General features: G+C 44.3%; 1 protein-coding gene across 1 annotated transcript; it reads left to right on the top strand.

Moving 5' to 3' along the window:
- Positions 1 to 236: 236 nt before the first annotated feature.
- On the top strand, positions 237 to 27,121 carry LOC112245086 (spectrin beta chain, non-erythrocytic 4). Its single transcript, XM_024413031.2, has 19 exons — positions 237 to 1,356; positions 11,775 to 12,038; positions 12,421 to 12,651; positions 13,812 to 13,901; positions 14,160 to 14,438; positions 14,640 to 14,770; positions 15,015 to 15,219; positions 15,494 to 15,739; positions 16,006 to 16,140; positions 16,557 to 16,798; positions 18,279 to 18,417; positions 20,232 to 20,316; positions 21,949 to 22,178; positions 22,395 to 23,833; positions 24,042 to 24,105; positions 24,239 to 24,486; positions 24,697 to 24,867; positions 25,017 to 25,059; positions 25,405 to 27,121. Exons 1-19 carry the CDS (start codon positions 1,228 to 1,230, stop codon positions 25,732 to 25,734), a joined length of 4,701 nt encoding a protein of 1,566 aa, XP_024268799.2. The 5' UTR covers positions 237 to 1,227; the 3' UTR covers positions 25,735 to 27,121.
- The last annotated feature ends 472 nt before the right edge of the window (positions 27,122 to 27,593 follow it).

Genomic DNA, 27,593 nt, shown 5'->3' with positions numbered 1-27,593 from the left:
CTCCATTTCTCCTTGCTTTCCCTCCCTCCCTCCCTCCCTCCCTCCCTCCCTCCCTCGCTCCCTCCCTCCCTCCCTCCTCCCTCCCTCCCTCCCTCCCTCCCTCCCTCCCTCCCTCCCTCCCTCCCTCCCTCCCTCCCTCCCTCCCTCCCTCCCCCTCCCTCCCTCCCTCCCTCCCTCTTCCCCGGCACTGCAGTGCTGGTTGTGATTGCACACATACGTGCACACACACACACCACACACACACACACACACACACACACACGTTCTCACACAGCGGAGCGTAGCTGAGAGGCAGGGACTGCAGCAGTATGCACCAGCCACGTCTGATCTGTGTGGAGACTTGAGGAAGGAGAACTAGGAAGAGGATATAATGTAGCAGTGTCTTACACAACCCAACCCCCGTACGTACAGTAGCTACATCTCTACTCTGCAGCAGTGGCAACGGTGCATTTCAAGAGTGGACAGCTTATGTTATCTGCCCCCCTCTGACTGCACTGCCTCTGCATCCATCTCCATTCACTCTGCTCCTCCCATTCCACATCTTCATCCTCCTCTTCCTCCTCCCAACTACGGCAACATTAGGCAGGACCACGGACCGTACGAGATTGCCAACGCTGATCACAGGACCCTCAGGTTTGTCCTGTCTGATGGAGTCGTGCTGGTTATGCTAGATCATCATCACCTTCATTAACGACTGGATTCTAATCGAGCTCAGGAGACAAGGAACGAAAAAACATCCCCCAAAAAACGAAAAAGGAGTGTTGGATGTTTGTGACGCTCTTTGTCGGCTCTGTTGGGTTGTTGGCTCTTTTCCTGTATTTGCTTGGTTGTTTTTGCCTTCACTGAGACCGGCTAGCAGGCACTGCAGCACCAGGAAGGACTGCAGGAGCCGTGAAGTAGTATGGCATGAGGACCCAGGGGCGAGCAAATCAGAAGGGCTTGAGCTACCATTACTGCTGCTGCTGAGGTGCTTATCTTTATTTTTTTTCTCCAGAAAGGGCGTCTGGAGGGGCTGGATTGGGGTGGGTTGTGACAGTGAAGGTACCCGGGACCCTACAGAGTGGAGTGGGTGTCTCTGGCGTAGAGGAGCCACGCAGATAGGCAGGACGTCCTGTGGGAAAGGAGGAGAGAAGAGAGGAAGAGGGGCTGGCTCAGGCTCGGGCCCCTGATGGTGGCTATTTTTGTCTCCCCTAGCTGAGTGATTGGGGACAGCAGGTAAAGGAAAAGATGCTTATGGGTGCGGGACGAGACACGGCGCGGGATGAGGCCCAGAAGCTTCACAGGAAGTGGCTGAAGCACCAGGCCTTCATGGCCGAGCTGGCCCGCAACAAAGAATGGCTGGCCAAGATAGAGCAGGTGAGTGGAAAGGGGAGGGGAGAGGGTGGTGGGGGAGGTCAGAGAGAGCAGGTGGATGGAGAGGGGAGGGGAGAGGGTGGTGGGGGAGGTCAGAGAGAGCAGGTGATTGGAGAGTGCAGGGGAGAGGGTGGTGGGGGAGGAGGTCAGAGAGAGCAGGTGAGTGGAGAGGCTGGTGGGGGAAGTCAGTGAGAGCAGGTGAGTGGAGAGGCTGGTGGGGGAGGTCAGAGAGAGCAGGTGATTGGAGAGGGTGGTGGGGGAAGTCAGTGAGAGCAGGTGAGTGGAGAGGCTGGTGGGGGAGGTCAGAGAGACCAGGTGAATGGAGAGGGTGGTGGTGTAAGTCAGAGAGAACAGGTGAATGGAGAGGGTGGCAGGGGGAAGTCAGAGAGAACAGGTGAATGGAGAGGGGAAAGGGAGGTGGGGGAAGGTCAGCCAGATCAGGTGAGTGGAAGGTGCAGGGGGAGGGTAGTGTGAGCACATGATTGAGAGAGGGTTTGTGCTTGGGGAGGATAGTGTGTGTGTGTGTATGTGTGTGTGTAAAAGGGATGGTCACGGCGGCAAGACACACTAGGAATATTGGGGGGGGTTGTCATTACTCCGTTTTGATTACGCAGCCATGAGTAAACTGTAGGCAAATATTGTTATATGCTTCTCTTAAGGACATCCTGAATTTCAAGTTCAAGGTTATACATGTGGAAGCATTGTTGTTATGCTTTCTGCATAACTGAAGCAGTAAACCCTGGGCAATGTATTTTTCCCATTGCCTTTTCATCTGCCCATGCTATAGCTACATACTAACATTGGATTATATTTTACCAGTGTGCTTCTTCCTCAAAACATGTATTATCAATAATTGTAAGAAACGTGAACATCATGACAGTTAGTGGGCAATCTATCAAACCTGTGTGCTATTGTCAACATACAATCCATTCATGGCCTTATTTTATGAATATCCCAACAAGCCTGTATTAATAGCGTAGTACTGTCCAACATGCAATTGTTTGTATGGTAACTAGAGAGGCCTACAGTAAATGCTGACATCCCAGTTCTCTGGTGCTGTTTTATCAGTGAAGACAACCCATACCTGGGTTGGGTTCAATAGAGAGAATATTTTCAAAAGTGGGAGGTACTGCTTGAACTTGTCCAATAAGAACCAGCCTTGGTGTTACTGTGTGCCCTACTGACCCCGATCCAAGTGTTCTTCAACCACACTGCTGCAGAGAAGCCTGGTGGGAGGCTCATGTGGGTGCTCCACGTTTTAATTAGTTGATTTGACTCGGAATTCCACATCAACCCCTAGCCCATAAACCTAAGGCACTCAGCCAATCAGAAGGCCAGGTGAGGCAATTGACATAATATTGCCATACACAATCCTTTCAGATCTACAGGGACTAGGCTCGATTTAGAATAAGTCTACCCATTCCAGGAAAAGGTGTACTGTATGTAGAAACATTTATTTTGTAAAAGTCTTCACCCCAAGTAATTACATTTAGGGCCAGGCTATACTGTGAGAATTAGCTTATCTAGCCCACATGCCCTTTTGAATGCTCTCTTGACCACTATTGTTTATTTAGGCAAATCAAGAGATAAATGTAATCGAACAAGTCACTGCATACAAAATAACTTGGTATTTGGATTGACAATGACTTATTGTTTAAAAAAACATACGGATGAGCTTGTTAAGAAACTAAGATTTAAAGTGGGCCTTTTTTTTTTACAAAACAGTCTCTCTCTAGTCAGCAGGAAGCAGATTGTGCAGTGAACCTATCTACCTGTTCTTGATGAGGGTGATACTATTTATCAAATGCAACTGCCTCTACTCTTAAACCCCTGGATGCCGTTTCTCATAGTGCCCTTTGTTTTATCACAGGAGACAGTTTTATTACTCATCACTGTATTCTTTACCAAAAGGTTGGTTGGACCTCTTTGAAGTCACGTAGAGCACATCATTACGCTCTTTTTGTTTACAAAGCCCTGCTCCACAAGCTTCCGACTTATCTAACTTCACTATTAAGATTTAAAATGACAAGTTATCAAACTCGTTCATAGGGTTGGTTAACTCTGGAGATTCCAATGTTTGTCAATGCAATTTGTGTCGTGCTGTATTTTACTTGTTTTATATTGTATTCAATTTTTTTGTTCCATGAAATTGTATATTCAGGGCTCCCTTTAAAAAGAGACGCTTGTCTCAATGGTGACTCCTTGCTAAAATAAAGGTAAAATAAAAAAACGAAATAAAAATAGATTGGATGTGAAATCAACATAGGACCTAGCTAACTAGCAAACTAATTATTGTGGATAACACCATTTTGAAAGCCTTAAATGTCTGCTGGATGTCTTAGCCTTAAAATTGTATCAAAGTGAATGCTATTTTCATGCATTTCCGAGCACTCTTACCTTTTTTTGCAATGTCCTGTGCTTTCCTGCAAGAACGTGACTTTAACCTCAGTTGGAATACCTTCACGATTGTCATTTCAATGGATTTCATTTCAATTGATCTTTTTGCTCTCACATTTCATAGAGTATTATGGCATGATAAACTGAAACACCTCTAATTTATGAAAATGGCTTTGTTGATATATATCCCAATGCAGAAGTTTTATATCAAAAGGGAATATTGATAACAAATGTTATATACACTACCAGTCAAAAGTTTTAGAATACCGACTCATTCAAGGGTTTGTCTTTATTTTGACTATTTTCTACATTGTAGAATAATGTTGAAGACATCAAAACTATGAAATAACAGATATAGAATCATGTAATAACCAAAAAAGTGTTAAACAAATAAAAATATATTTTATATTTGAGATTCTTCAAACAGCCACAATTTGCCTTGATGACAGCTTTGCACATGCTTGGCATTCTCTCAACCAGTTTCATGAGGGAGTCACCTGGAATGCATTTCAATAAACAGGTGTGCCTTCTTAGAAGTTAATTTGTGGAATTTCTTTACTTCTTAATGCGTTTGAGCCAATCTGTTGTGTTGTGACAAGGTAGAGCTGGTATACAGAACATAGCCCTATTTGGTAAAAGACCAAGTCCATATTATGGCAAGAACAGCTCAAATGTGCTAAGAGAAACGACAGTCCATCATTACTTTAAGACATGAAGGTCAGTCAATACAGAAAATGTCAAGAACTTTGAACATTTCTTCAAGTGCAGTCGCAAAAACCATCAAGCACTATGATGAAACTGGCTCTCATGAGGACCGCCACAGGAAAGGAAGACCCAGAGTTACCTCTGCTGCAGAGGAAAAGTTCATTAGAGTTAACTGCTCCTCAGATTGCAGCCCAAATAAATGCTTCACAGAGTTCAAGTAACAGACACATCTCAACAACTGTTCAGAGGAGACTGTGTGAATCAGGCCTTCATGGTCGAATTGCTGTAAAGAAACCGCCACTAAAGGACACCAATAATAAGAGGAGCTTGCTTGGGCCAAGAAACATGAGCAATGGACATTAGACGGGTGGAAATTTGTCCTTTGGTCTGGAGTCCAGTTTTTGGTTCCAACCACTGCGTCTTTGTGAGATGCGGTGTGGGTGAACTGATGATCTCCGCATGTGTATTTCCCACCGTGAAGCATGGAGGAGGAGGTGTTATGGTGTGGGGGTGCTTTGCTGGTGACACTGTCTGTGATATTTTTAGAATTCAAGGCACACTTAACCAGCATGGCTACCACAGCATTCTGCAGCAATACGCCATCCCATCTGGTTTGGGCTTAGTGCGACTCTGATTTGTTTTTCAACAGGACAATGACCCAACACACACCTCCAGACTGTGTAAGGGCTATTTTACCAAGAAGGAGACTGATGGAGTGCTGCATCAGATGACCTGGCCTCCACAATCCCCCAATGGTTTGGGATGAGTCGGACCACAGAGTGAAGGAAAAGCAGCCAACAAGTGCTCAGCATATGTGGGAACTCATTCAAGACTGTTGGAAAAGCATTCCAGGTGAAGCTTGGTTGAGAGGATGCCAAGAGTGTGCAAAGCTGTCATCAAGGCAAAGGGTGGCTATTTGAAGAATCTCAAATATAAAATATATTTTAATTTGTTTAACACTTTTTTGGTTACTAGATGATTCCATGTGTTATTTCATAGTTTTGATGTCTTCACTATTATTATAAGATTGAATGAGTAGGTGTTCTAAAACTTTTGACCGGTAGTGTAAATCAAAATGATATATTATATATATTATATATAATTATATATATATATTATATATATATTAAATATATATTATTACTGAGAGGTTATATGTTATAGCAGAGATTAAACGTGAGGTGATGAATGAATGTCTTATTGAGGATTTGAGAGCCTCTCACCATACCATACGTATCTGAATGCTCACATGGCCATCTTGCTTGTCCATGCATGAAATGTGTCATGCAGTGTATGATGCAATAGTATGCCCCCCTTCATGAGCCTGATGCTGCTCAATGATGCTCAATGTTCTGCCCTGCAGTCAAAGGCAAATGGGTTTTCTAGAGGGTCCAGGTAGTAGGCCTTTTTATAAGCATATGTCTTTGTTTATTCTTGATGTGGCTGTAAAATGAAATTGGATTATATTATAATAAGTGCATGAAATAACTGATCAATCCAACTAATAATAAAAGTAGTCAGAGAGCAGCAGTACCAAACATTGGTAAATCGCGATCTCTCCAACACTGAGAAATCTTTGGAAAGACCAGGGCCATGTTCAGTAGGACACAAGGTCATGGAACGTTTAGATATACATATATTTGGAGAACAGACAAACCTATTTGCCTTGTAGAGTAAGGATTGGAGCTGGTTCTCAAATGGTTGATTTTTAGGAGTGAGGATGTACATGGTGCTGTTGTGTCTGTTGGTAGAGTAGATACAGTATAATATGTACATGCATAAAATAGCTCAGTCATAATCAGTATTCGATGTTAGTGACATACATTTAATACCTGTGATAGATATAGTATCTTGGATAAAAGCATCTTACAATTAAGTATGCATTGTTCATTATGTACATGCAGTACATCTACAAATGGCTGTGAAATGTCTACTGGTGTCACAGAGAGGCCCTCTCTTGAGCTAGAATGACAGCTAGCTCAAAGTGAAAACGGAATGAAAAAGGATACCTGCTCTGCTTCAGAATCATCAGCGTATTTATATAACCTTTCATACCAGATACCAGATAGATACAGTAAAAAAGTATATTAAAAGAATGGACACAGAAGATGTCTGTTCTGTCTGTGGTGACTGTCTCCACAAGGCTGACTAGGTTTCTCAAGGGCTCTATGTCTATGCTAGCCCCACGCAAGATGTGTTTCAGAGACCCTCGTGTCTTGCTACTCTCGAGAACATCACTTAATCGGCCCCCACCTATCCTTCCTCCTCTCCCTCTCTCGTTACCTGAGAGACCGGGGAGAAAAGATTATGCTGCGTTCTGCTGCGATTTGAGAACTCTCTGTCCTTTTGGAAGGATTCCCGCCCCGGGCCAATTCCTCTGCTCTCCCTCAGTACTTACTCAGCAGATGGGCCTGAGTCCCAGTTTGGAGCTCTGAGCTGGGACTGGGCCTGAGCTCAGAGCTCTGAATTGGGGCTGTCTCAGTAGAGGCCTCTTCAGTCCCGTGGGGATGCTTGTCTGTAACAAAGAGAGGACTCTGGGGTTTACTTAAGGCTGACCTTGTGACAATGCTTTGCCAATGTCAAATGCTCTGTAAACATAGAAAAACACTGTGTAAACACAAAAACACCTATCCCTCTGGAACACTTGATACTGTCAAACAAAAGCATACGACAGGATCACATCACATCCAGTTGGTCCTTGGATTCGGTCTGGTGAACATATAATAGTTGAGGTCTGTTTTTGCTGTTTTTAAGGTGTTGGTTTTGCGAGCAAAAAATGAACCATGCACTAGCCTTTTAGTCAGAATCTAGAACTGCGTCAGTTACACGTTGTTTTGGTTGCCCAGAGTAGTAGCTAGAATCTATCTGCACACCCACTTGAGAAACCATGTAGCTGCACCTAGCTAGCTGTATGTAAAGTATTGTTATGGTGATGTCATGGATTAGTTTAGCATCACAATATACCTGCCAATAGAGTAATTAACAGCAAATGATTCAAACCAGGCCTCTGATGGCATTGTGGGTGTGTGTCTGTATGTGTGTGCACGCACGAGTGTGTGTATCCATGTGAATGCCATGTTTGAGAGAGTGTGAGTGCCTATTGATTTTCATAGGCTACACGTACGGTGCATTATGAAAGTATTCAGACCCCTTGACTTTTTCCACATTTTGTTACGTTACTGTCTTACTTTAAAATGGATTAAACAACAAAAAGTCCTCAGCAGTCTACACACAATACTCCATAGATCTGGGGAAGGGTACTAAAACATTTCTGCAGCATTTAAGGTCCCCAAGAACATAGTGGCCTCCATCATTCTTAAATTGAAGTAGTTTGGAACTGCCAAGACTCTTCCTTGAGGTGGCCGCATGGCTATACAGAGCAATCGGGGGAGAAGAGCCTTGGTCAGGAACGTGACCAAAAACCTGATGGCCACTCTGACAGAGCTCCAGAGTTCCTCTGTAGAGATCGGAGAACCTTCCAGAAGGACAGCCATCTCTGCAGCACTCCACCAATCAGGCCTTTATGGTAGAGTGGCCAGACAGATGCTACTCCTCAGTAAAAGGCAAATTACAGACCGCTTGGAGTTTGCCAAAAGGCACCTAAAGGACTCTCAGACCGCGAGAAGCAAGATTCACTGGTCTGATGAAACCAAGATTGAAATTTTTGGCTTGAATGCCAAGCATCACTTCTGGATGAAACCTGACACCATTCCTACGGTGAAGCATGGTGGCGGCAGCATTATGCTGTGTGGATGTTTTTCAGGGACTGGGCTACTAGTCGGGATCGAGGGAAAGATGAACAGAGTTAAGTACAAAGAGATCCTTGATGAAAACCTGCTCCAGAGCACTCAGGACCTCAGACTGGGGCAAAGGTTCACCTTCCAACAGGACAACGACCCTAAGCACACAGCCAAGACAACATAGGAGTGGCTTCGGGACAAGTCTGTGAATGTCCTTGAGTGGCCAAGCCAGAGCCCGGACTTGAATCCGATCGAACATCTCTGAAGAGACCTGAAAATAGCTGTGCAGCTACGCTCCCCATCCAACCTGACAGAGCTTGAGAGGATCTGCAGAGAAGAATGGGAGAAATTCCCCAAATACAGATTTGCCAAGCTTGTAGCATCATACCCAAGAAGACTCGAGGCTGTAATCGCTTCCAAAGGTGCTTCAACAAAGTACTGAGTAAAGGGTCTGAATACTTATGTAAATGCAATTTTTCAGGGGGGGAGATTGTGTACATTTGCAAAAATTTCTAAAAACCTGTTTTTGCTTTGTCATTGTGGGGTATTGTGTGTAGATTGATGAGGGGAAAGAAAAAATTTAATCCATTTTAGAATAAGGCTGTTACGTAACAAAATGTTGAAAAAGTCCAGTGGTCTGAATACTTTCCGAATGCACTGTATAGTGCATGAATGTTTGTACAGTATTTTATGTCTGTGTATTTTATGAATATGTGTGCGTATGCGTTTGTTATTGTGCTTCTCAGTATACAATGTATTTACATAGGTGTGTGTGCCCTGCACATCCCCCCTCTCCTTTTCTCTTCCTCTTTCTCCTCTCACTCATACCTCCCTCTCCTCTTTTCTTCTTTCTCTCTGTCCTCCTTTCTCCTTTCTCCTCTCCATCTCCTCTCCTCCGCCCACACTGATTTCTCTTCTTCCTTCTCTCTCCCTGTGTGTCAGTGAAGCCAAGGGAGAGGAGAGAGATCTAGCCTGCTTTCTGCTGGCTCTGCATTATGCGAGGAGGAGAGAGTGGCAGAGAAAAAGAGAGAGAGAGGGAGGGAGAGGGAGAGAGAGAGCGAGGGATAGAGCGCTGGCAGCAGTTAAGCATAGAGACGGTGCCAAGAGGAGGAATGCAGCACTGCATTATGAAAGCCAAAGGATAGGTCCAGCTATCTCTGAGAAAGATATAGGAGAGAAACATACAGCAATATTTACAGAATGAAATATGTTATATTCTGGGTTATTATGTATGTCCCTGCAAGGTATAGTTGATAGCCACACCCGTTATTCTAATTTAGCAGGGTATTTAGAATAAAGGACCAATTCTATTCAGGCTTCTCTTCTTGAAAACTAACATTGCACTAAGCAGGTCTCTACTGCACTTATGGTTATGAAGATCTACTACGTGTGTATACAGTACAGGACTGTATGTCATTTTTACTGCACAATTTCCTCTGGCTCCATACGGCTGACTGACATTCAGTGGTCCTTGATACTATAGATGATGAGGAAACGTCTGATATGAACGCTTGTCATAGGAAACACCTCCTGTTCCTCTCAGTCGGAGCATGGGAGGAGACTGTGCAATGCAGAATCTATTTCAGGAGAGCTGGAGTGGAGCCACAGAGAGCCTCATATATATATGATGTGTGTGTGTGTGTGTATATATATATATATATATATATATATATATATACACACACAGACAGACAGACAGACAGACAGACAGACAGACAGACAGACAGACAGACAGACAGACAGACAGACAGACAGACAGACAGACAGACAGACAGACAGACAGACAGACAGACAGACAGACAGACAGACAGACAGACAGACAGACAGACAGACAGACAGACAGACAGACAGACAGACAGACAGACAGACAGACAGACAGACAGACAGACAGACAGACAGACAGACAGACAGACAGACAGACAGACAGACAGACAGACAGACAGACAGACAGACAGACAGACAGACAGACAGACAGACAGACAGACAGACACAGACAGACAGACAGACACAGACACACACACACACACACACACACACACACACACACACACACACACACACACACACACACACACACACAGGAAAAGCTTTGATCTCTCTCCACATCTATCTCCTCGTACAGCTCACATCATGCACAAAGCCCAAGATTTAGAAGAAGAAACCCTCGAGTGAATGCAGGGAACTGTTGTGCTTAGACAGACAGACCAGGGGTGTATTAGGGCTTTCCATGCATTCTTTTTTTTAGGTCAGCCCGGGGCTAGGTTTTGTTATACACCTGTCTCTGTGCGCGTTAAAGCCATTCAAGGCACCAGCCTTTTGGCATTGCCAGGGCTATTGTGGCTTTGCTCATGAGTTAACATGGATTCAGAGACGAAGATCAGAAATGAACCACACACTTGTTATAGCCCAGAGTTTGAACAAAAGATTATGGGACATTTGGGGACACAACATTGGTGGTCAATTAAAGGGTGTTTGTCTTCCTTTCCCGAAACAACCTTTTAGTTAGGAGTCATGACCTTTAAACAGAGACAGTGCTGAGGTTTTCTGTGGTGTCTTCAAAAGATGATGCTTTGGATCTCTGGGACCCCTAGCCATTTATTGAGGCACTGTAGACTTGTGTGTAGACACAGATGATTTCCATGGAATTCATGTGAAAGCAACCTGAAATCAGCCTGATTGCAAAAATTGTCCTAGCTTTGTGCAACCTCTGCTCCCGAGTGACGCAGCGGTCTAAGGCACTTCATCTCAGTGCTAAAGGTTTCACTACAGACCCTGGTTCAAGCCCTGGCTGAATCACAACCGGCCATGATCGGGAGTCCCATAGGGCGACGCACAATTGGCCCAGTGTCGTCCGGGTTAGGGGAGGGTTTGGCCGGGGTAGGCCGTCATTGTAAAATAAGAATTTGTTCTTAACTGACAAGCCTAGTTAAATGAAGGTTAAGTAAAACAAATGAAATGGCCATGACAAACATTAGTTTGATATGACGGACGGTCAAGTCACTTATGCATAGGCAGAGAGACATGAAACATTGTCTATGCTTCAATCTGCTGCAGTCATCTTGCACATTGCACACTTTGCTTTGTTAGTAAGAACTGATCTTATTTGGCCTGGGTTTAATCATTTCTGGCATTATGCACAAAATAGTAATATTGTATGGAGATTGTGTAGCCTGTATTTGAGAGCTTTTTCAGCACACTGTACTGAATGAGGAAACAATCAGCACAGCTAGTGAGTAACATCCCTCCAAGGGAAAGCTGACATTATACTAGTGTACATGTTGGAGGGAAGCATTACATCTCTCAGTTGAGAAATATAACTGTTCATTGCTTGATTTAATGTAAGAGTTTGAGTTTATCACAGTATCAGCAGCAGAGCAGCTTTACAGTTACGACAATGGTATATGATAATACAGCATGTCACCTGAACTTCCTCAACTTATATTTAACTATATACAAATTAAATGAATTGTTGGCCATGTAAGTGGCCATACTTTGGATAAGCTAAACTAAGAAAATAACTTTGGTAGGGTATATATGTAACCACTGTTCTCTCTCCTCTTCCCCTCTATGTGCCTTCAGGAGGGCCAGGAGCTGATCGATGAGAAGCCGGAGCTGCGTTCGGTGGTGCAGCAGAAGCTGGAGGAGATCAGGGAGTGCTGGACGGACCTGGAGAGCACCACCAAGGCCAAGGCCCGGGCTCTGTTTGAGAACAACAAGCCAGAGCCGGTGGTGAAGAGCTACTCAGACCTGGACCACCAGCTCTCTGGCCTGGAGAAACAGCCCCCCCAGCTGGAGCAGGCTCATCACCTACCCACCTTCAACGAGCAGCTGCAGAAATTTCAGGTGTCTATTTACTGTTATAGGTTGCTTTTCAGGATTTTTGCTATGGCAGTTTTTTTGTGACAACACATTTGAACTCATTTTATATTAATTCATGTAATATTTCCAATCCAAATGTCTGTTAATGCTATAGAAGCCGTTGTTGTTGACTTTTACATGCCAAGTTCCCTGCCATCAGACACTAGGCTGGTTGTCGACATGAAAGAATGCACGGCATAGTTTGTTCTTAAAGCCAGCTAATCCATTAGAATGCATTACATTGAAGCACAACACACACAAGAAAATAGCTCAAAGTGCTGTTCAAGCACATGTGCTGTGTGTTTGGGCACACTCATCATCTATTCCTAACGTGACCTCCTCTTTCCCCCTGGCTGGCCTCCCTCAGTCTCAGATGGGGAACTTGTACAAGGATGTAGGGGAACTAGGGTCCCTCCAGGGGGTGTGCCTCCCCCAGCGAGGCAGCCTGGTGAAGGGTGGCGAGGGAGAAGGGGGCGAGCAGCCAGCCGTAGTGGAGACCCGCATCGTGCGTCTCATCGAGCCCCTGAAGGAGAGACGACGCATCCTGCTGGCCTCCAAAGAGATGCACCAGGTCGCTCAGGACCTGGAGGAAGAGATAGTGAGTGACTGACACACTTCATTACTCCCTGGTGCCTCTAGCCTTTCTTTCCCTATGTTGATTGATTTGATTTAAGTTATTTGACTATTTTTTAAATGCATTCCGTACGAGTCAAAAGTTTGGACACACCTACTCATTCAAGGGTTTTTCTTTATTTTTTAAAAACTATTTTCTACATTGTAGAATAATAGTGAAGACATCAAAACTATGAAATAACACATATGGAATCATGTAGTAACCAAAAATGTGTTAAAAAAATCATAACATATTTTCTGTTTGAGATTCTTCAAAATAGCCACCCTTTGCCTTGATGACAGCTTTGCACACTCTTGGCATTCTCTCAACCATCTTCATGAGGTAGTCACCTGGAATACATTTCAATTAACAGGTGTGTCTTGTTAAAAGTTCATTTGTGGAATTGATTTCCTTCTAAATGTGTTTGAGCCAATCAGTTGTGTTGTGACAAGGCAGGGGTGGTATACAGAAGATAGCCCAATGTGGTAAAAGATCCAGTCCATATTATGGCAAGAACAGCTCATCTCAACCCAATTGAGATGGTTTGGGATGAGTTTGACCAAAGAGTGAAGGAAAAGCAGCCAACAAGTGCCCAGCATATGTGGGAACTCCTTCAAGACTGTTGGAAAAGCCTTCCAGGTGAAGCTGGTTGAGAGAATGCCAAGAGTGTGCAAAGCTGTCATCAAGGCAAAGGATGGCTACTTTGAAGAATCTCAAATATAAAATATATTTTGATTTGTTCAACACTTTTTTGGTTACTACATGATTCCATATGTGTTATTTCATAGTTTTGATGTCTTCACTATTATTCTACAATGTAAAAAATAAAGAAAAACCCTTGAATGAGTAGGTGTGTCTAAACGTTTGACTGGTACTGTACATAAGGGCGCTCCAGCCGGTGACGCCACCACATGCAAAATATACTTCCCTCTCTCCGTGGCATCTTTCCCTCGCTCCCTCTCTCCATCTATTCTGTTATTTTCTGTCCTATAGCCTCTTAAGGTCTCTAATATGCTTTTCAAAATAGTTATTATGATTCTGTGGTCAAAGGTTGACGATGTCTCGCATAAAACCATCAGGGTCTCCTCTCACTGAGATAGGTATGTACAGACGGTCTCTGACCACAATTTGCTGATTTGTTATAGCTGTGGATCCAGGAGCGGCTTCCTCTGGCCTCCTCTAAGGATTACGGCAACAACCTGCAGAGTGTTCAGCAGCATGTCAAGATCAACCAGGTGAGAGACAGATGACCTCTATATGAGCACACAACACTATCTCTTCATAGCACAGTATAAACTCAATGACTATCCCTGCTCATCTCAGACCTAACTACAGTCCCCACACAACAGGACACACCGCCACACATTTTTAGAAAGGAAAGCGAAAATGTGAGCTCTTATTGGACAAATTCAGATAATGCCTCCCAATTTCACTCTGTTTTGAGGCATTTTTACCCAGCTAAACATGACCCCTGGTTCTTATTGGCCCGTCAGACACTGCAGAGGGATCTGCAGGGGCGCCAAGCACGGGTGGAAGAGGTGTTGGACCGGGCGGGGATCATCGCCTCTCTGCGGACCCCTGAGGTTGACTTTGTGCGTGAGGGAGCGGGGCATGTGCGTCAGGTGTGGGAGGTGCTGAGGCTGGAGGCGGAGAGGAGGTCTGTGATGCTGGATGTGGTGCTGCTGGCCCAGCAGTACTACAGCGAGGCAGCCAAGGTGGAGTCCTGGCTGGCAGGCCAGAAACTGCACCTCATCAATGAGGAGAAGGGCACGGTACGCATGGGAGGCATGGTATCATGAGATTGAACTGGCAGGGTGGGTATGAGACTGGCCCGTTGGTTAGTAGTCCACAGTGCTCCCGGAGGAACTTTACCATGATTTGCCTAATGTGCCTGTTTTTTTTTTTTACAAAAAATGTACATGTCTGGTTGAATGTTTGGATTTTGTCCCTAATATGAGGTCACTGTTGTGTAGGACGAGGAGAGCACCCTGCAGCTGCTGAAGGAGCACCTGGCCTTGGAGGCGACAGTGGAGAACTACGCTGAGACAGTGGGCATGCTCTCCCAGCAGTGTCAGCGACAGCTGGAGCTGGGGCACCCAGATAGGCACGGGCAGACACACTGACAGTCACACCCAGGCTCAAACTACATCTAAACACATCCTTCAATGATACTCCAACTCATACCCACAAACAACAGCTAATTCACTGGTGGAATTTTACCATAGACCACACAGAAAATAAAACGGCCTCAGTTTGTATCGGCTACTACATTTCAGTGAATGATCCGTTATTTTACTGTCTACTGTGTCAGTTTCCCTCTCAATATCCCCCCTCTCTCTCTTTGACAGTGAGGGGATCACCAAGCAGCAGTCCCACATAGACCGTCTGTATGTGTCTCTGAAGGACATGGTGGAGCACAGGAAAACCAAGCTGGAGCAGCAGTACTGGATGTACCAGCTCAACAGAGAGGTGGAGGAGTTAGAGAAGTGGATCACTGAGAGGGAGGCCGTTGCCAGCTCCACTGAGCTGGGTCAAGACCTGGAGCATGTCACGGTCAGTCTATCAATCAATCAGGCAATTAATCAATCAATCAATTGACGATGGATGGTCACAATCAGTCCCTGGCGAATTACATTGTCATGTGTTTATTCAGTAAACATAATTGTTGTGAGTATTTGAGTGTTTCAGCAAAATGCACCATGAAAACACAACTGAATGATACAAAATAAAGTGCAATAGAAATGACAAATGAAATGGAAATGTGAAATACGATACCTGACCTCTATAACTCTGGTCCCAAGCTTATTCTGGCCTCTCTCTCTCACAGATGCTACAGGAAAAATTCACCAAGTTCTGCTCAGAGACCAACAGCACAGGCCAGCAGAGGATGGAGCAGGTGAATAAGATGGTGAATGAGATGATAGACTGTGGCCACACGGACGCGGCCACCATAGCTGAGTGGAAGGATGGACTGAACGAGTCATGGGCTGACCTACTGGAGCTCATGGAGACCCGAAGACAGATGCTGGCAGCATCACACCAGCTGCACAAGTTCTTCACCGACTGCAAAGAGGTACAGCTCAGTGTTTCTCCAAGATTATTTTCTAGGTTCCCCAAGATTATTTTAAATAAGCAGAGGGAAACATAGCTAGGCTGGGAGACCTGACCTTCCTGCACATTGGTGGGAGAAACACTAGTACGGTTCGGCTGGATTTATATTAGATTACATCAAACATCATAGTGGTTGGAGGTGCTGGTAGACAGTGTAGACACTTGTGAAGATTTGTGAATATCCCGGGTGTTGTATTTGTGTCTGTCCTGTGTTGTGCTGTGCTGCAGGTCTTGGCTCAGACTGCGGGGAAGATGAGGCAGTTGCCAGAGGTGAGGGCGTGCCAAGCCAGCATCGCCAACCCTGCCACCCTGCAGAGGCTCATGCTCTCCTTCGAGCACGCCCTCCAGCTGCTCGTCTCACAGGTATTGGTATTTGATTAGGATCACTATTAGCTGTTGTGATAGCAGCAGCTACTCTTCCTGGGGTCCACAAGTGAGTGTAGACGAGGTGATTTGGTGAAATGTCCCCCTCTGACCTTAGAGGACCGTCAATGCACTTTGGCTCTCCTCTAACACCATTCACTCAAATAAGTAATGCTCCTGGAGGGCATGAGGATGTTAAAGATGTTAACCCCAAGATACATAGCGCAGTAAATAGAATACCAATATGGACACAGTGGCAAAGATGAAAGATATTGTGTACCGTATGACTGGAGTCATACTTTTGCCACAACCCTAGCTAGCACACCTGATTAACCTGGTTGTATTCTAAACTGAAGACCAACCATGATTAGTTGATGATTTGAAATGACAGAGGCATGTCCTATGTTGTATTCCAGGTAAGGCAGCTGCAGGAAAATGCGGCCCAGCTGAGGACCATCTATGCCGGAGAGAAGGCTGAGGCCATCATGAGCAAAGAGCAGGAAGTGATGTCAGCATGGAAGGAGTTACTGGTTTCCTGTGAGGCCAGTCGTGTGCAGGTCACCTCGGTGACAGACAAGGTGCAGTTCTTCTCGGTGGTGCGCGAGCAGCTCATGTGGATGGAGGGCATCATGGGACAGATTGGAGGGGACGACCCCAGGTAAGTAATGGAAAGTCTCCTAACCTGAACTAAATGCTAATTGTCAGCCATTTTGATAATCTCATAACTCTGATACTTGACTTGATAAATCGGCTCTTCTTAGTTTAAGGATAAAAAGGAAATGCATCTGTAATGTATATACTAAACAAAAATATAAAAGCAACATGCAACAATTTCAGCGAGTTACAGTTCATATAAGGAAATCAGTCAATTGAAAAAAAATAATTAGGCACTAATCTATGGATTTCACATGAATAGGCTTGGGCGCAGCCATGGTTGTGCCTAGGAGGGCATAGGCCCACCCACTTTGGAGCCAGGCCCAACTACTGGGGAGCTAGGCCCAGCCAATCAGAATTAGTTTTTCCCCGCAAAGGGCTTTATTACAGACAGGTATACTCCTCAGCTCTCCGGGTGGCTGGTCTCAGACCATCCCGCAGGTGAGGAAGCCGGATGTGGAGGTCCTGGGCTGGTGTGGTTACACATGGACTGTGTTAGGGAGGCCAGTTGGACGTACTGCCAAATTCTCAAAAATTACATTTGAGGCGGCTTATAGTAGAGAAATGGACGTGAAATTATCTGGCACAGCTCTGGTGGACATTCCTGCAGTCAGATGCCAATTGCACGCTCCCTCAAAACTTGAGACATCTCTGGCATTGTGTTGTGTGATAAAACTGTACATTTTAGAGTGGACTTTTATTGTCCCCAGCACATGGTGCACTTCTGTAATGATCATGCTGTTTAATCAGCTTCTTGATATGCCACAGCTGTCAGGTGGATGGATTATCTTGGCAAAGGAGAAATGCTCACTAACAGGGACATAAACACATTTGTGCACAAAAATAAGCTTTTTGTTCATATGGTACATTTCTGGCATCTTTTATTTCAGCTCATGAAACACTTTACATGTTTCTTTTTATATATTTTGTTCAGTATATGTATGTTATCTTCTATTTTAGTAACCTTTTCAGGCACCCTTAGTTGAGCTAATACCTTCTTGGCTTGCACATACTGTAGATAGACCCATTCATGTTATGCAATAAAGCTGTACTTTGTTTAAAAATAAAATGCTTTGTCACCTTGACCTAATTTCTTTTAATATCTGCCATTCAGTTTAATTTGGTTGTGGGAAATGAGGGAAATAGATGTTGTTTTTGTTTACAGTATTTAAGTAGTCCTCATTTATATTTAAGGATGCATCACGTACTTAACTCTACTTTCTTTAGCTGGTTTGTCAGAACTCACTAGTCAAGCACCTGGCTAACATTTCACACATACTCTTTTCACACTAGTTGAGCTGAGCCGACCTGTACTTTGCAGGCCTGGTTACAGTATGTATCTACAATACAGTTGCTAGAACCATACTGGAAAGTATAATATAGGGAAAATGGTAATAGGTCCCTCTCTTCACTCTTCTTTTCTGACATTTGCATTTTGTGCTTTCCTCCTGTCTGACGCTGTCCTATGGGGTGGCTTCCGCCAGGGACTCGTCTTCTGCAGAGGTGATGATGAAACAGCATGGTGAGCTGAAAGCCAAGATGGATGGCCGTAGGAAGACAATACAGCAATGTGTGGAGCTAGGAAAGATCCTGCTGGCCGCAGGCAACCCAGCCTCCGAGGAGGTCAGCATCACATATAACCTCACCTACATAAGTATACAGCAAAACCACATTACACTGAATCTGTATGCAGCAAAACCACACATCACACTGTATGGATCCAAACCACACTTCACATCACACTTTATGTATCAAAACCTCATTACGCACTGTACCCACCTAGCACAAAATGTTCTAAGAACCATATGTTTCCTAGAGCTTGGTGACAGCGTGGTTGTCCTGTTTTTTTGTTGCATACAACCATCCCACAACTTTCAGGGAATGGTGCAGGATAGTTGCTTGGCTTTGGAACATTCTCAGCACATTTAAGGAACTTCACAAAAACATTTTTTTCTTGGTATTTCATTATTTTAACAGAATATTTCCTAAAAGTTCAAACATGGTTACATTTAATTTACAGTTTGGGAATGGAACGTTCTCCAACTGGTTTGACATTGGGAATGTTCTCAAATAGTTCAGAGAACAACTTTCTTTTGTGGGAATTTCAGTACTTCAGCATAACGTTTCCTACCGGTTTCCTCATGATTTTAATTAAAGTCATGTTCTCAAATTGTCCCAAGAACGTTAAGAAAACTTGACATAAAAACCACAAGAAAATGTTAGTAATGCTCAGATGAAGTTCTAAGAATGTTAGATAAAAACATATACATTCTGTTTTAAGCATCGATAAAACTCATGTCATGTTAAAGCTGTAATGTGTAACTTTTCGGATTTCTCCCATAGTGCATCTTTATTAAGTGTGTTCAGGTGTGTTGGCTGCACCCTGTTTGAGTAGACGTAAAAAAACAAACATTGCACAGCCTTCCAAGTGGCGCAGTAGCCTAAGGCACTACATCGCTGTGCATCCCAGGCTGTGTCACAACCGGCCATGACCGGGAGTCAAATAGGGCGGCGCACACTTGGCCCAGCGTTGTCCGGGTTAGGGGAGTAATTGGATCGCAAATGTGTATCATGAAAGTTGTGAGAAAAAAAGGTGTAAAACACAACAACAATAACAACAACAAAAAACATGTTATGCTAGCTCTATCCTGGTGGCGCAATGAACTAATTCCATGGATAGAGAACAGAAGATTATTGGTTTGAATCTCACTTGATGCCGTGGAACAATAAAAAATAAATGTGTTCGCATGGTTAAAGGATAAGTAAATTAATTTCCATGTGTCTTATCTGTGCTTGGAGTTCAAAAATGTTAACCCAAAATAAGCTAGCAGTGTTATTAAAAGTCTTCTTGAAACATTCAGTGAACGTTTTAAGGAAGTTATTAAAAACACTCCGAATAACGTTCTCAAAGCGTTAATATAACCTCCCAGGAAAACTTAAGGAACCAAAGTAAAACATTTTCAGAACCTCCCTGCAACCTAAACATAAATGTTCCCAGAACAGGCAAAACGTTCACTTCTGTTCTCAGAATGTTTAAAAAGCATTCTGTTTTACCGGTCTGGAAACTTATGGCTTCGTTCCCACAACTAATGTGAAACTAAAATCATACGTTCCCACAACTTCCAAGGAACCGAATGTGCAAGCTGGTTAGGCAGCAAAACCACACTTCACATCACACTTTGTGCAGCAAAACCACAATTCACTCATGCTGTGTTAGTTAAAACCTGCTGCAAAACTGCAAAAAATGAATAACTAAAAAGAGCAATGAATATTGTGTAGGTTTGTCTTCAATGGAGGTGTATCACTCAAACCTCACATGATGATGAATATAATTCCCTGTCAAGACTGACTTCAAATGTTTTAATATATTGTCGTTGCATTCCATTTGTTGTGATCTTGAACGCTCCCCAACCGTCTCTCTCTCCCTCTTGACACAGATAAAGGAGAAGTTGGATGCTCTCCTGGCTAAGCAGAAGGATCTCTCTGAGAGATGGGACAAACAGCAGGAGAAGCTACAGCGCAGTGAGTGACTCACTACACTGGCAGGTGCCGTGGAGGGAGCACAAACAGCTTTCAGGCAGCACTGCAGAATTCTTTATATGGAAGGATGGAAGGGCTTGTGCTTGAGAGTACTGGTTTTAGATTGTGCCTCAGAGCAGGCATCTTCACACTACACAGTTTTTGTGAACAATATGGCTTTCACTATGAATATTTATGTTTGTGTGTGTGGGCTTCAACAATAGTTTAAACGTGACTAGACTACACACTAAAATAAATAGTTATATATAGTACCAAATAAGGGTTATTTGGCTTGTTACCATAATGGACCCTTTTTGGTGCTATATAGAACCATTTTTTGAAGTTTCTATAAAGAACCATGCTCATAAGGTCATTTCCTAAGGTTCTACAAATAACCAGTGCATTTACCTGGAGCTAACTCTGCAAATAGCAGTGCTATTCCCTTGGTGTTTATTATTGAGTTAATTAACAAGTTGAATCACATTTGCTAGCTATAGAACAGCTGGGGGACCCTAAGGAAAGAATTAGGAACCACTGATTTAGTCACAAGACACCATAACTGGCCATAGTCATATTTAACAAGCATTGACGTAAAACATGACATAACACAACAGATTAGATAAACTGGAATGACGTTCTCACTCATGGTTGCACAGAAAGAGCTTAGCGCAAACAAAGCACCAAAATATTCAAATGAGCCACCGCCCCTACATTTTAATTATCCCTAAAAGATGAGTCATTATGGTTCAAAATAGAACCATCAAAATAGATCCGGCCCTTTTTTTTATTATTTAAAATTTCGCCTAAAATAACAAGCCCAAATCTAACTGCCTGTAAGCTCAGGCCCTGAAGCAAGGATATGCATTTTCTTGGTACCATTTGAAAAGAAACACTTTGAAGGTTGTGAAAATGTGACAGGAATGTAGGAGAATATAACACAATAGATATTGTAAAAGATAATCCAAAGAAAAAACCAACAATATTTTTGTATTTTTTTGTACCATTATCTTTGAAATACAAGCCAAAGGCCATAATGTATTATTCCAGCCCAGGTGCAATTTAGCAGTGTATGTGCAAAGTTTTAGACTGATTCAATGAACCATTGCATTTCTGTTCAAAATGTTGTATCAAGACTGCCCAAATGTGCCTAATGTGTTTATTAATAACTTTTCATGTTCAAAACTGTGCACTCTCCTCAAACAATAGCATGGTATTATTTCACTATAATAGCTACTGTAAATTGGACAGTGGAGTTATATCAGATATGTCTATGTCCTGGGAAATGTTCTTGTTACTTACAACCTCAGCTAATTGCATTAGCCTACATTAGCTCAACTGTCCCACAGGGGACCTGAAGAAACATATTTTATAAGTGTGTAGGTTACACTTTACAGAACAGTACAGCCATCAAATACATCTGATACAACATCAACACAAGACCTAGCCGATTCAGAGTTGAGATAACCACGCCAAACTCAGACTTTCATGTAAATCATTAATTTATGTCAATGGAAGACCCATTCATGCCCATGCAGCATAAATGTGTACAGTATATGAGGTTCGTGAATGTTCAAAGACTTTGTTATAATAAGGAATATGGGGTGAGGCATGCCTATCTCGTCTTCTTTCCTTCAGAGAAGGATCAGTTCCAGTATGCCCAGGAGACGGTGAAGGCGGAGGCCTGGCTGAAGGCCAAGGAGCCCCTGATTAGCCCCAGCTCCTCTTCTAGGGTGGCTGGGGGGGCTGGAGGAGACGCCCAGGTCCAGACTGATGAGGTGGAGCAACTCATCCTCCGCCACGAGGCCTTCCGCAATGCTGCAGCCACCTGGAAGGAGCGCTTCAGCTCACTGAGACAGCTCTCCAATGTAAGCCTTTCTTTAGATAGATACAGACAGTCTACTTAAGTATTTACTTATGTCTGTTGTCTAACATATCCATTAGGATTTTGTTAAACAAGGGTTTAATTAGATATTTGATTCAATAATTTATAAGACAAGTCTTTGCAGTATATGTGCAGTAAACTTGCTAGTTGTTTTACTATTACATTTGAGGTTGCAGTTCACTTAAATCTCTCCTCTCAGGCAGAGAAGCTGAGAGAAGAACAGAGCAGCAAGCCTTCCCCAATGCCACTCTCCAGTCGGAGGATGTTCCCATCATCCTGTCTCACTCCGACCATTCCTCTTGCTACCTCAACTCTGCTGAGACAGACGGTCCAGGTGCATATTGAGCCCAGGCCCAAGCAGACCAGTCTGGAGATGTCTGCGTCTGCCTCTGCCTCCTCTGCAGCCCAAAGGCTGGGTTCTACCATAGCCAGCTACGCTCCAGTCATAAATGGCTCTGGTTACCATGGACTGGACAATCAGAGCAGCAGCGGGGGATTGGAGAGTTCCAACTACCCTGGACTGAACCATCCGGGCAGTGGAGGAGTGGACAGCAGCTCTAGTTACCTTGGAGGGAACCATCAGACTGGCTCCCCGCCAGTGGATAGTTCTGGCTACCTTGGACTGAACCATCAAAACAGTGGGGGTATGGTTAGTCCAGGCTACCTACCTCAAAACCAAAGTAGTGGGGGTATGTGTGGTCCAGGCTACCTACCTCAAAATCAAAGCAGTGGGAGTATGGGTAGTCCAGGCTACTTGCCGCAAAATCTAAGTAGTGGGAGTATGGGTAGTCCAGGCTACCTGCCACAAAATCAAAGTAGTGGGGGTATGGGTAGTCCAGGCTACCTGCCGCAAAATCAAAGTAGTGGGGGTATGTGTAGTTCAGGCTACCTGCCGCAAAATCAAAGTAGTGGGGGTATAGGTAGTTCAGGCTACTTGCCGCAAAATCAAAGTAGTGGTGGTATGGGTAGCTCAGGCTACCTTGCACAAAATCAAAACAGTGTTGGGATTGGTAGCTCAGGCTACCTTGGGAAAAATCAAAGTAGTGGGGGTATGGGAAGTACTGGCTACCTTGCACAACACCAAGGTAGTGGGAGTATGGGTAGTTCAGGCTACCTTGCGCAAAGTGTTGGGGGTATGGGTAGTTCTAGCTATCTGCCTCAAAGTGGTGGGGTCATGGACCCCAAAATGGCATATGCGTGGCAGCATCTGAAAGCTGACTGCATGCAGCCCAGGATCAACCACATGCACAAAGCTGTCAACCCCCTCCTGGAGGCCAGCAGGGCGCAGAGGGAACAGTTTGGGGACATCCCCATGGTGGACATGATCGGGCCAGAGTCTGGCCTGGATCTCCTCCACGGCAGGCTCCAGAGAGACCCTCGCGGCAGCCGCTCCGACCCCCAGATGGACCACCTGCGGCGGGAGAGGGAGTACAAGCTGGGACGGCAGACCTCCAGCGAACAGGAGATTCAGGCGCGGCTCAACGAGCTGCCAATGATTGTGCGCCAGGAGCGCTATAGGCGGCGTCTGGAGAGGCAGTCGTCCAGCGAGCAGGAGGGCAGTGGGAAGGCGAGGACACCGAGGCAGGACGACTCCAGCGACATGGAGTCAGCCAAGGAAGGCTCCGACAAGCGCTCAATGTGAGTCCAGGACTGCCTGGTCATAACCTCAGCAGTTCTTCACAGTGCTGTTTGTTTGTGGAAATTTAACAAGGTCATTACAAAAACAGTTATTACAATTTGTCTGGTCAGCACTGTCCACCATGATCCAAAACCATTGATTTGGAAGGTAGAGTATTGATTATATTCCCCATTTGGGTGACTCATGGCAGAAACTGTGTCATTGCAGAGAGAAGAGAGCCACCACCATGGCTGAGATTGTGGAGCAGGCCCAGGAGAGAGAGGCAGCACAAGTAAGTTATTTCACATGTACAGTATTTAACAGTATTTCGTATTTTGTTTTTGTATAATGAAGATCGTTTGTTAGGCCACACAGGCCTGATTTTTGGATTTCTGAATGACATACCTCTCTCCTGTCTGTTCCAGGCTCGAGGGGAGATGTACCGCCCCACCAGCAGCCTCTCAGCACCCGTGACCTACGAGCGCCCGCGAGCCCGAGACCGCCCCAAACCCCGCAGGAGACCCCGCCCCAAAGAGCCTGAGGAGAAGCGACGCTCTCGCTCGGCTCCGGCCCAGAGCCCGGCACAACTTCTGCCACCCTCACACACTGCCCATAATGAAGGCTTCCTGTACCGCAAACACGACTTTGAGGGGCACCAGAAGAGTCCCAGCAGGTGGGCGTCCACCTACTCACAGTTACACACACCACACACCACGCAGACAAAAGTTAAAAGGTTAATGTAGCTAGATCACTACAGAATATGTGTATATACAGTACTTCATTGACACACTATGACACACATATTGACACACTATGAGTTCACTTTGGAAGAAAGTAGAAACGTGCATAAGCTGTTGCCCAACAAGCTGTTCTTGTTTTGCAGTAAGTCCTGGGTGAATTTGTATTGCGTGTTGACAAAGGGAGGGATCACTTTCTACAAGGACGCCAAGAGCACCACCACACCTTACAATGAAGAAACCCCACTCGACCTGAGCGTCTGTATATGTGATAGCACCATAGGATACAAGAAGAAGAAAAATGTCTTCGTTATCAAGTATGGCTTGATGAAGAGGATATTTTTTTACTCCACCTTATTCCTTATTTTAGCATATAATAATTTTCTTCACCTTAAAACATTTGAGTGACCAGAGGATACTCTTGGTACTTCCAGTAACAATGTCTCTCTCCTTTCTTCTCCAACAGGAAAAATGATGGCAATGACTATATTTTCCATGCAAAGGATGAGGTAAGAATGCCTGTGATGAAATTGACCGTTTCATTTCATGTCTTAACATCAATGTTTTGTTCCCATTAGAGAGCTAGATAGGCCACCCCTCAGAGCAGAGTTCCTCTCTAGGTTTCTTCCTACAGTAGGTTCTTTCCTTCTAGGGAGTTTTTCCTGACCACTGTACTTTCGCTTGGCTTTGCTTATTCTTTGGGGTCTAGGCCAGGTAACCGTAAAGCACTTTGTGACAACTGCTGATGTAAAAAAGGGCTTTAAAAAACCCATTTGATTGGTTAACTCACTGGTCCTGCTTCTTGGTTTTGTGGAAACCCTGACAATATCATGTATCTGGGTGCACTTTTGCAGGAGGACCTGAAGGCTTGGGTCACTAACATCACCACCAGTATAACTGAACATGAGGAGATCGCCAAGTGGGACAAGCCCACCACCTCGTCCACAGATCCCGACCGCTCGGAGAGGAAGGAGAAGTCAGAGGGCGACGCAGACGCCAGGTCAGAGAGGTCTGAGATGGGAGGAGAGGTGGAGGAGGAGGAGAGGTCAGAGAAAGAGAGGTCTGAGAAGGGAGAGGGGTCCAAGAAGACGGGAGAAGGCTCAGAGAAAGCAGACACGTCGGAGAGGGGTGAGAGGGCAGAGGGGGGGGCAGGGGGCTCCAGCACGTCAGGGAAGAGCAAATGATCCCCGCTGAGTGGAGGAGTGGACTGGCATCCAACCATCTAAAGCCCCCCCATCCCCTAACTTTACCCTACGACACCAGACAGTGCTGAACAAGGGAGACGGAGGGAGATGTGTACATTTCTGTGCATATCTTCTCTCTTTTTCTCTCTCTATATCTCTCTGTCTCTCTCTGTGACATCCTGAGGCTTGGGTCCTAATGTTAACTGTGACTGTCTGATCTTTCAGCCCCTCCCCCTCCCCCAGGCAAAATACATCAATACTTGCATTGCATTGTGGCCCTTGCTGGTAGGTTGGAGGATAGGGGAGATTAACCAGCGCCACTGTGTGGTCACAGGCATTTGTCACAGTCACGACTCATTGATCATTTATTTCTTGGATTCACAGCATCTCTCAGTATATATATAATATACCTATGACTGACTATGTAATGCTCTGTCTAAAACAACCCAAGCAGTGGTGAATGAAATGTCTCACAATATTTTGAAAAAGCTTTTTTCTGAAGCAATATACTTTTTTATTTATTCTCTTTGTTTGAGAGAGAGTGAAAGGAGAAAAGAAACGGTTGCTTATTAATTCTATGATTGTTCACATTCATCATCAGCTTATTTCTGTCAGGTCAGCAGCACCTTAAACACTTCCAACACGTCTGTGTATACTCAGCATATTGACATTTCAAACCCACCTCATCGCTATCTCTGAGTCATGTTGTCATGATGGAATGCTGGTATTACCTACTTGTGTTAATAATTGAATTGATCAACACATGATTCTCTTCTGAACTTTTGGATGAATCATGTACAGGCTCATGCCATGCCAGGAATAAAGGTGAAATAGGGTTGCCAACTGATTAAAACTCCATCACATCCAAGAGTCTATTCAAGGAGGCAATGCCCAACTTAACCTCCTTGTGGTGCCAGACCTGTGTCATGGCATGACAGTATAGTGCACCTTCTATTTGAATGCCTTCACGTTCTTCGTGGTCTTGAGAGGTTCACCAGTTTTTAAATGAATTTGGCAGTGCAATAATTCCATCTGAAGGGAAGGTCTGTGTAAAATGCTAATATCATGGTAGATCTTAAACTATCCCCACATAAAGTATGGTGATAAGAAGATATGTTTTAATGACATAGCAGAGAAAAGCCCAAGCCAGAAATAATTCATGCTTCTTTTGACTGCTATTTGATCTGAGACAAATTAAGAAGCATTAGAACCCCATTGCTGTTTTTATCATATTATTAGAATATATTCGACAGGGACTGTAATGGTTTCACTTGTGAAAATACAGTAGTAACATCAACATTAGGTGAACCCCAAAATATACAGTTGAAGTCATAAGTTTACATACACTTAGTTTGGAGTAATTAAAACTTGTTTTTCAAACATTCCACAAATGTATTGTTAACAAACTATAGTTTTGGCAAGTCGGTTAGGACATCTACTTTGTGCATGATGTTTACAGACAGATTATTTCACTTATAATTCACTGTATCACAATTCCAGTCAGTCAGATGTTTACATACACTAAGTTGACTGTGCCTTTAAACAGCTTGGAAAATAACAGAAAATGATATCATAGCTTTAGAAGTGTCTGATAGGCTAATTGACATAATTAGTCAATTGGAGGTGTACCTGTGGATGTACTTCAAGGCCTACCTTCAAACTCAGTGCCTCTTTGCTTGATGTCATGGGAAAATAAAATAAATCAGTCTAAAATAAATTGTAGACCTCCACAAGTCTGGTTTATCCTTGGGAGCAATTTCCAAATGCCTGAAGGTATCATGTTAATCTGTACAAACAATAGCATGCAAGTATAAACAACATGGGACTATGAAGCCGACATACCGCTCAGGAGGGAGAAG

This window comes from Oncorhynchus tshawytscha, linkage group LG30, assembly GCF_018296145.1.
Source record: "Oncorhynchus tshawytscha isolate Ot180627B linkage group LG30, Otsh_v2.0, whole genome shotgun sequence".
Taxonomy (NCBI): Eukaryota; Metazoa; Chordata; class Actinopteri; order Salmoniformes; family Salmonidae; genus Oncorhynchus; species Oncorhynchus tshawytscha.
This window is presented reverse-complemented; position numbering and strand designations above follow the sequence as displayed.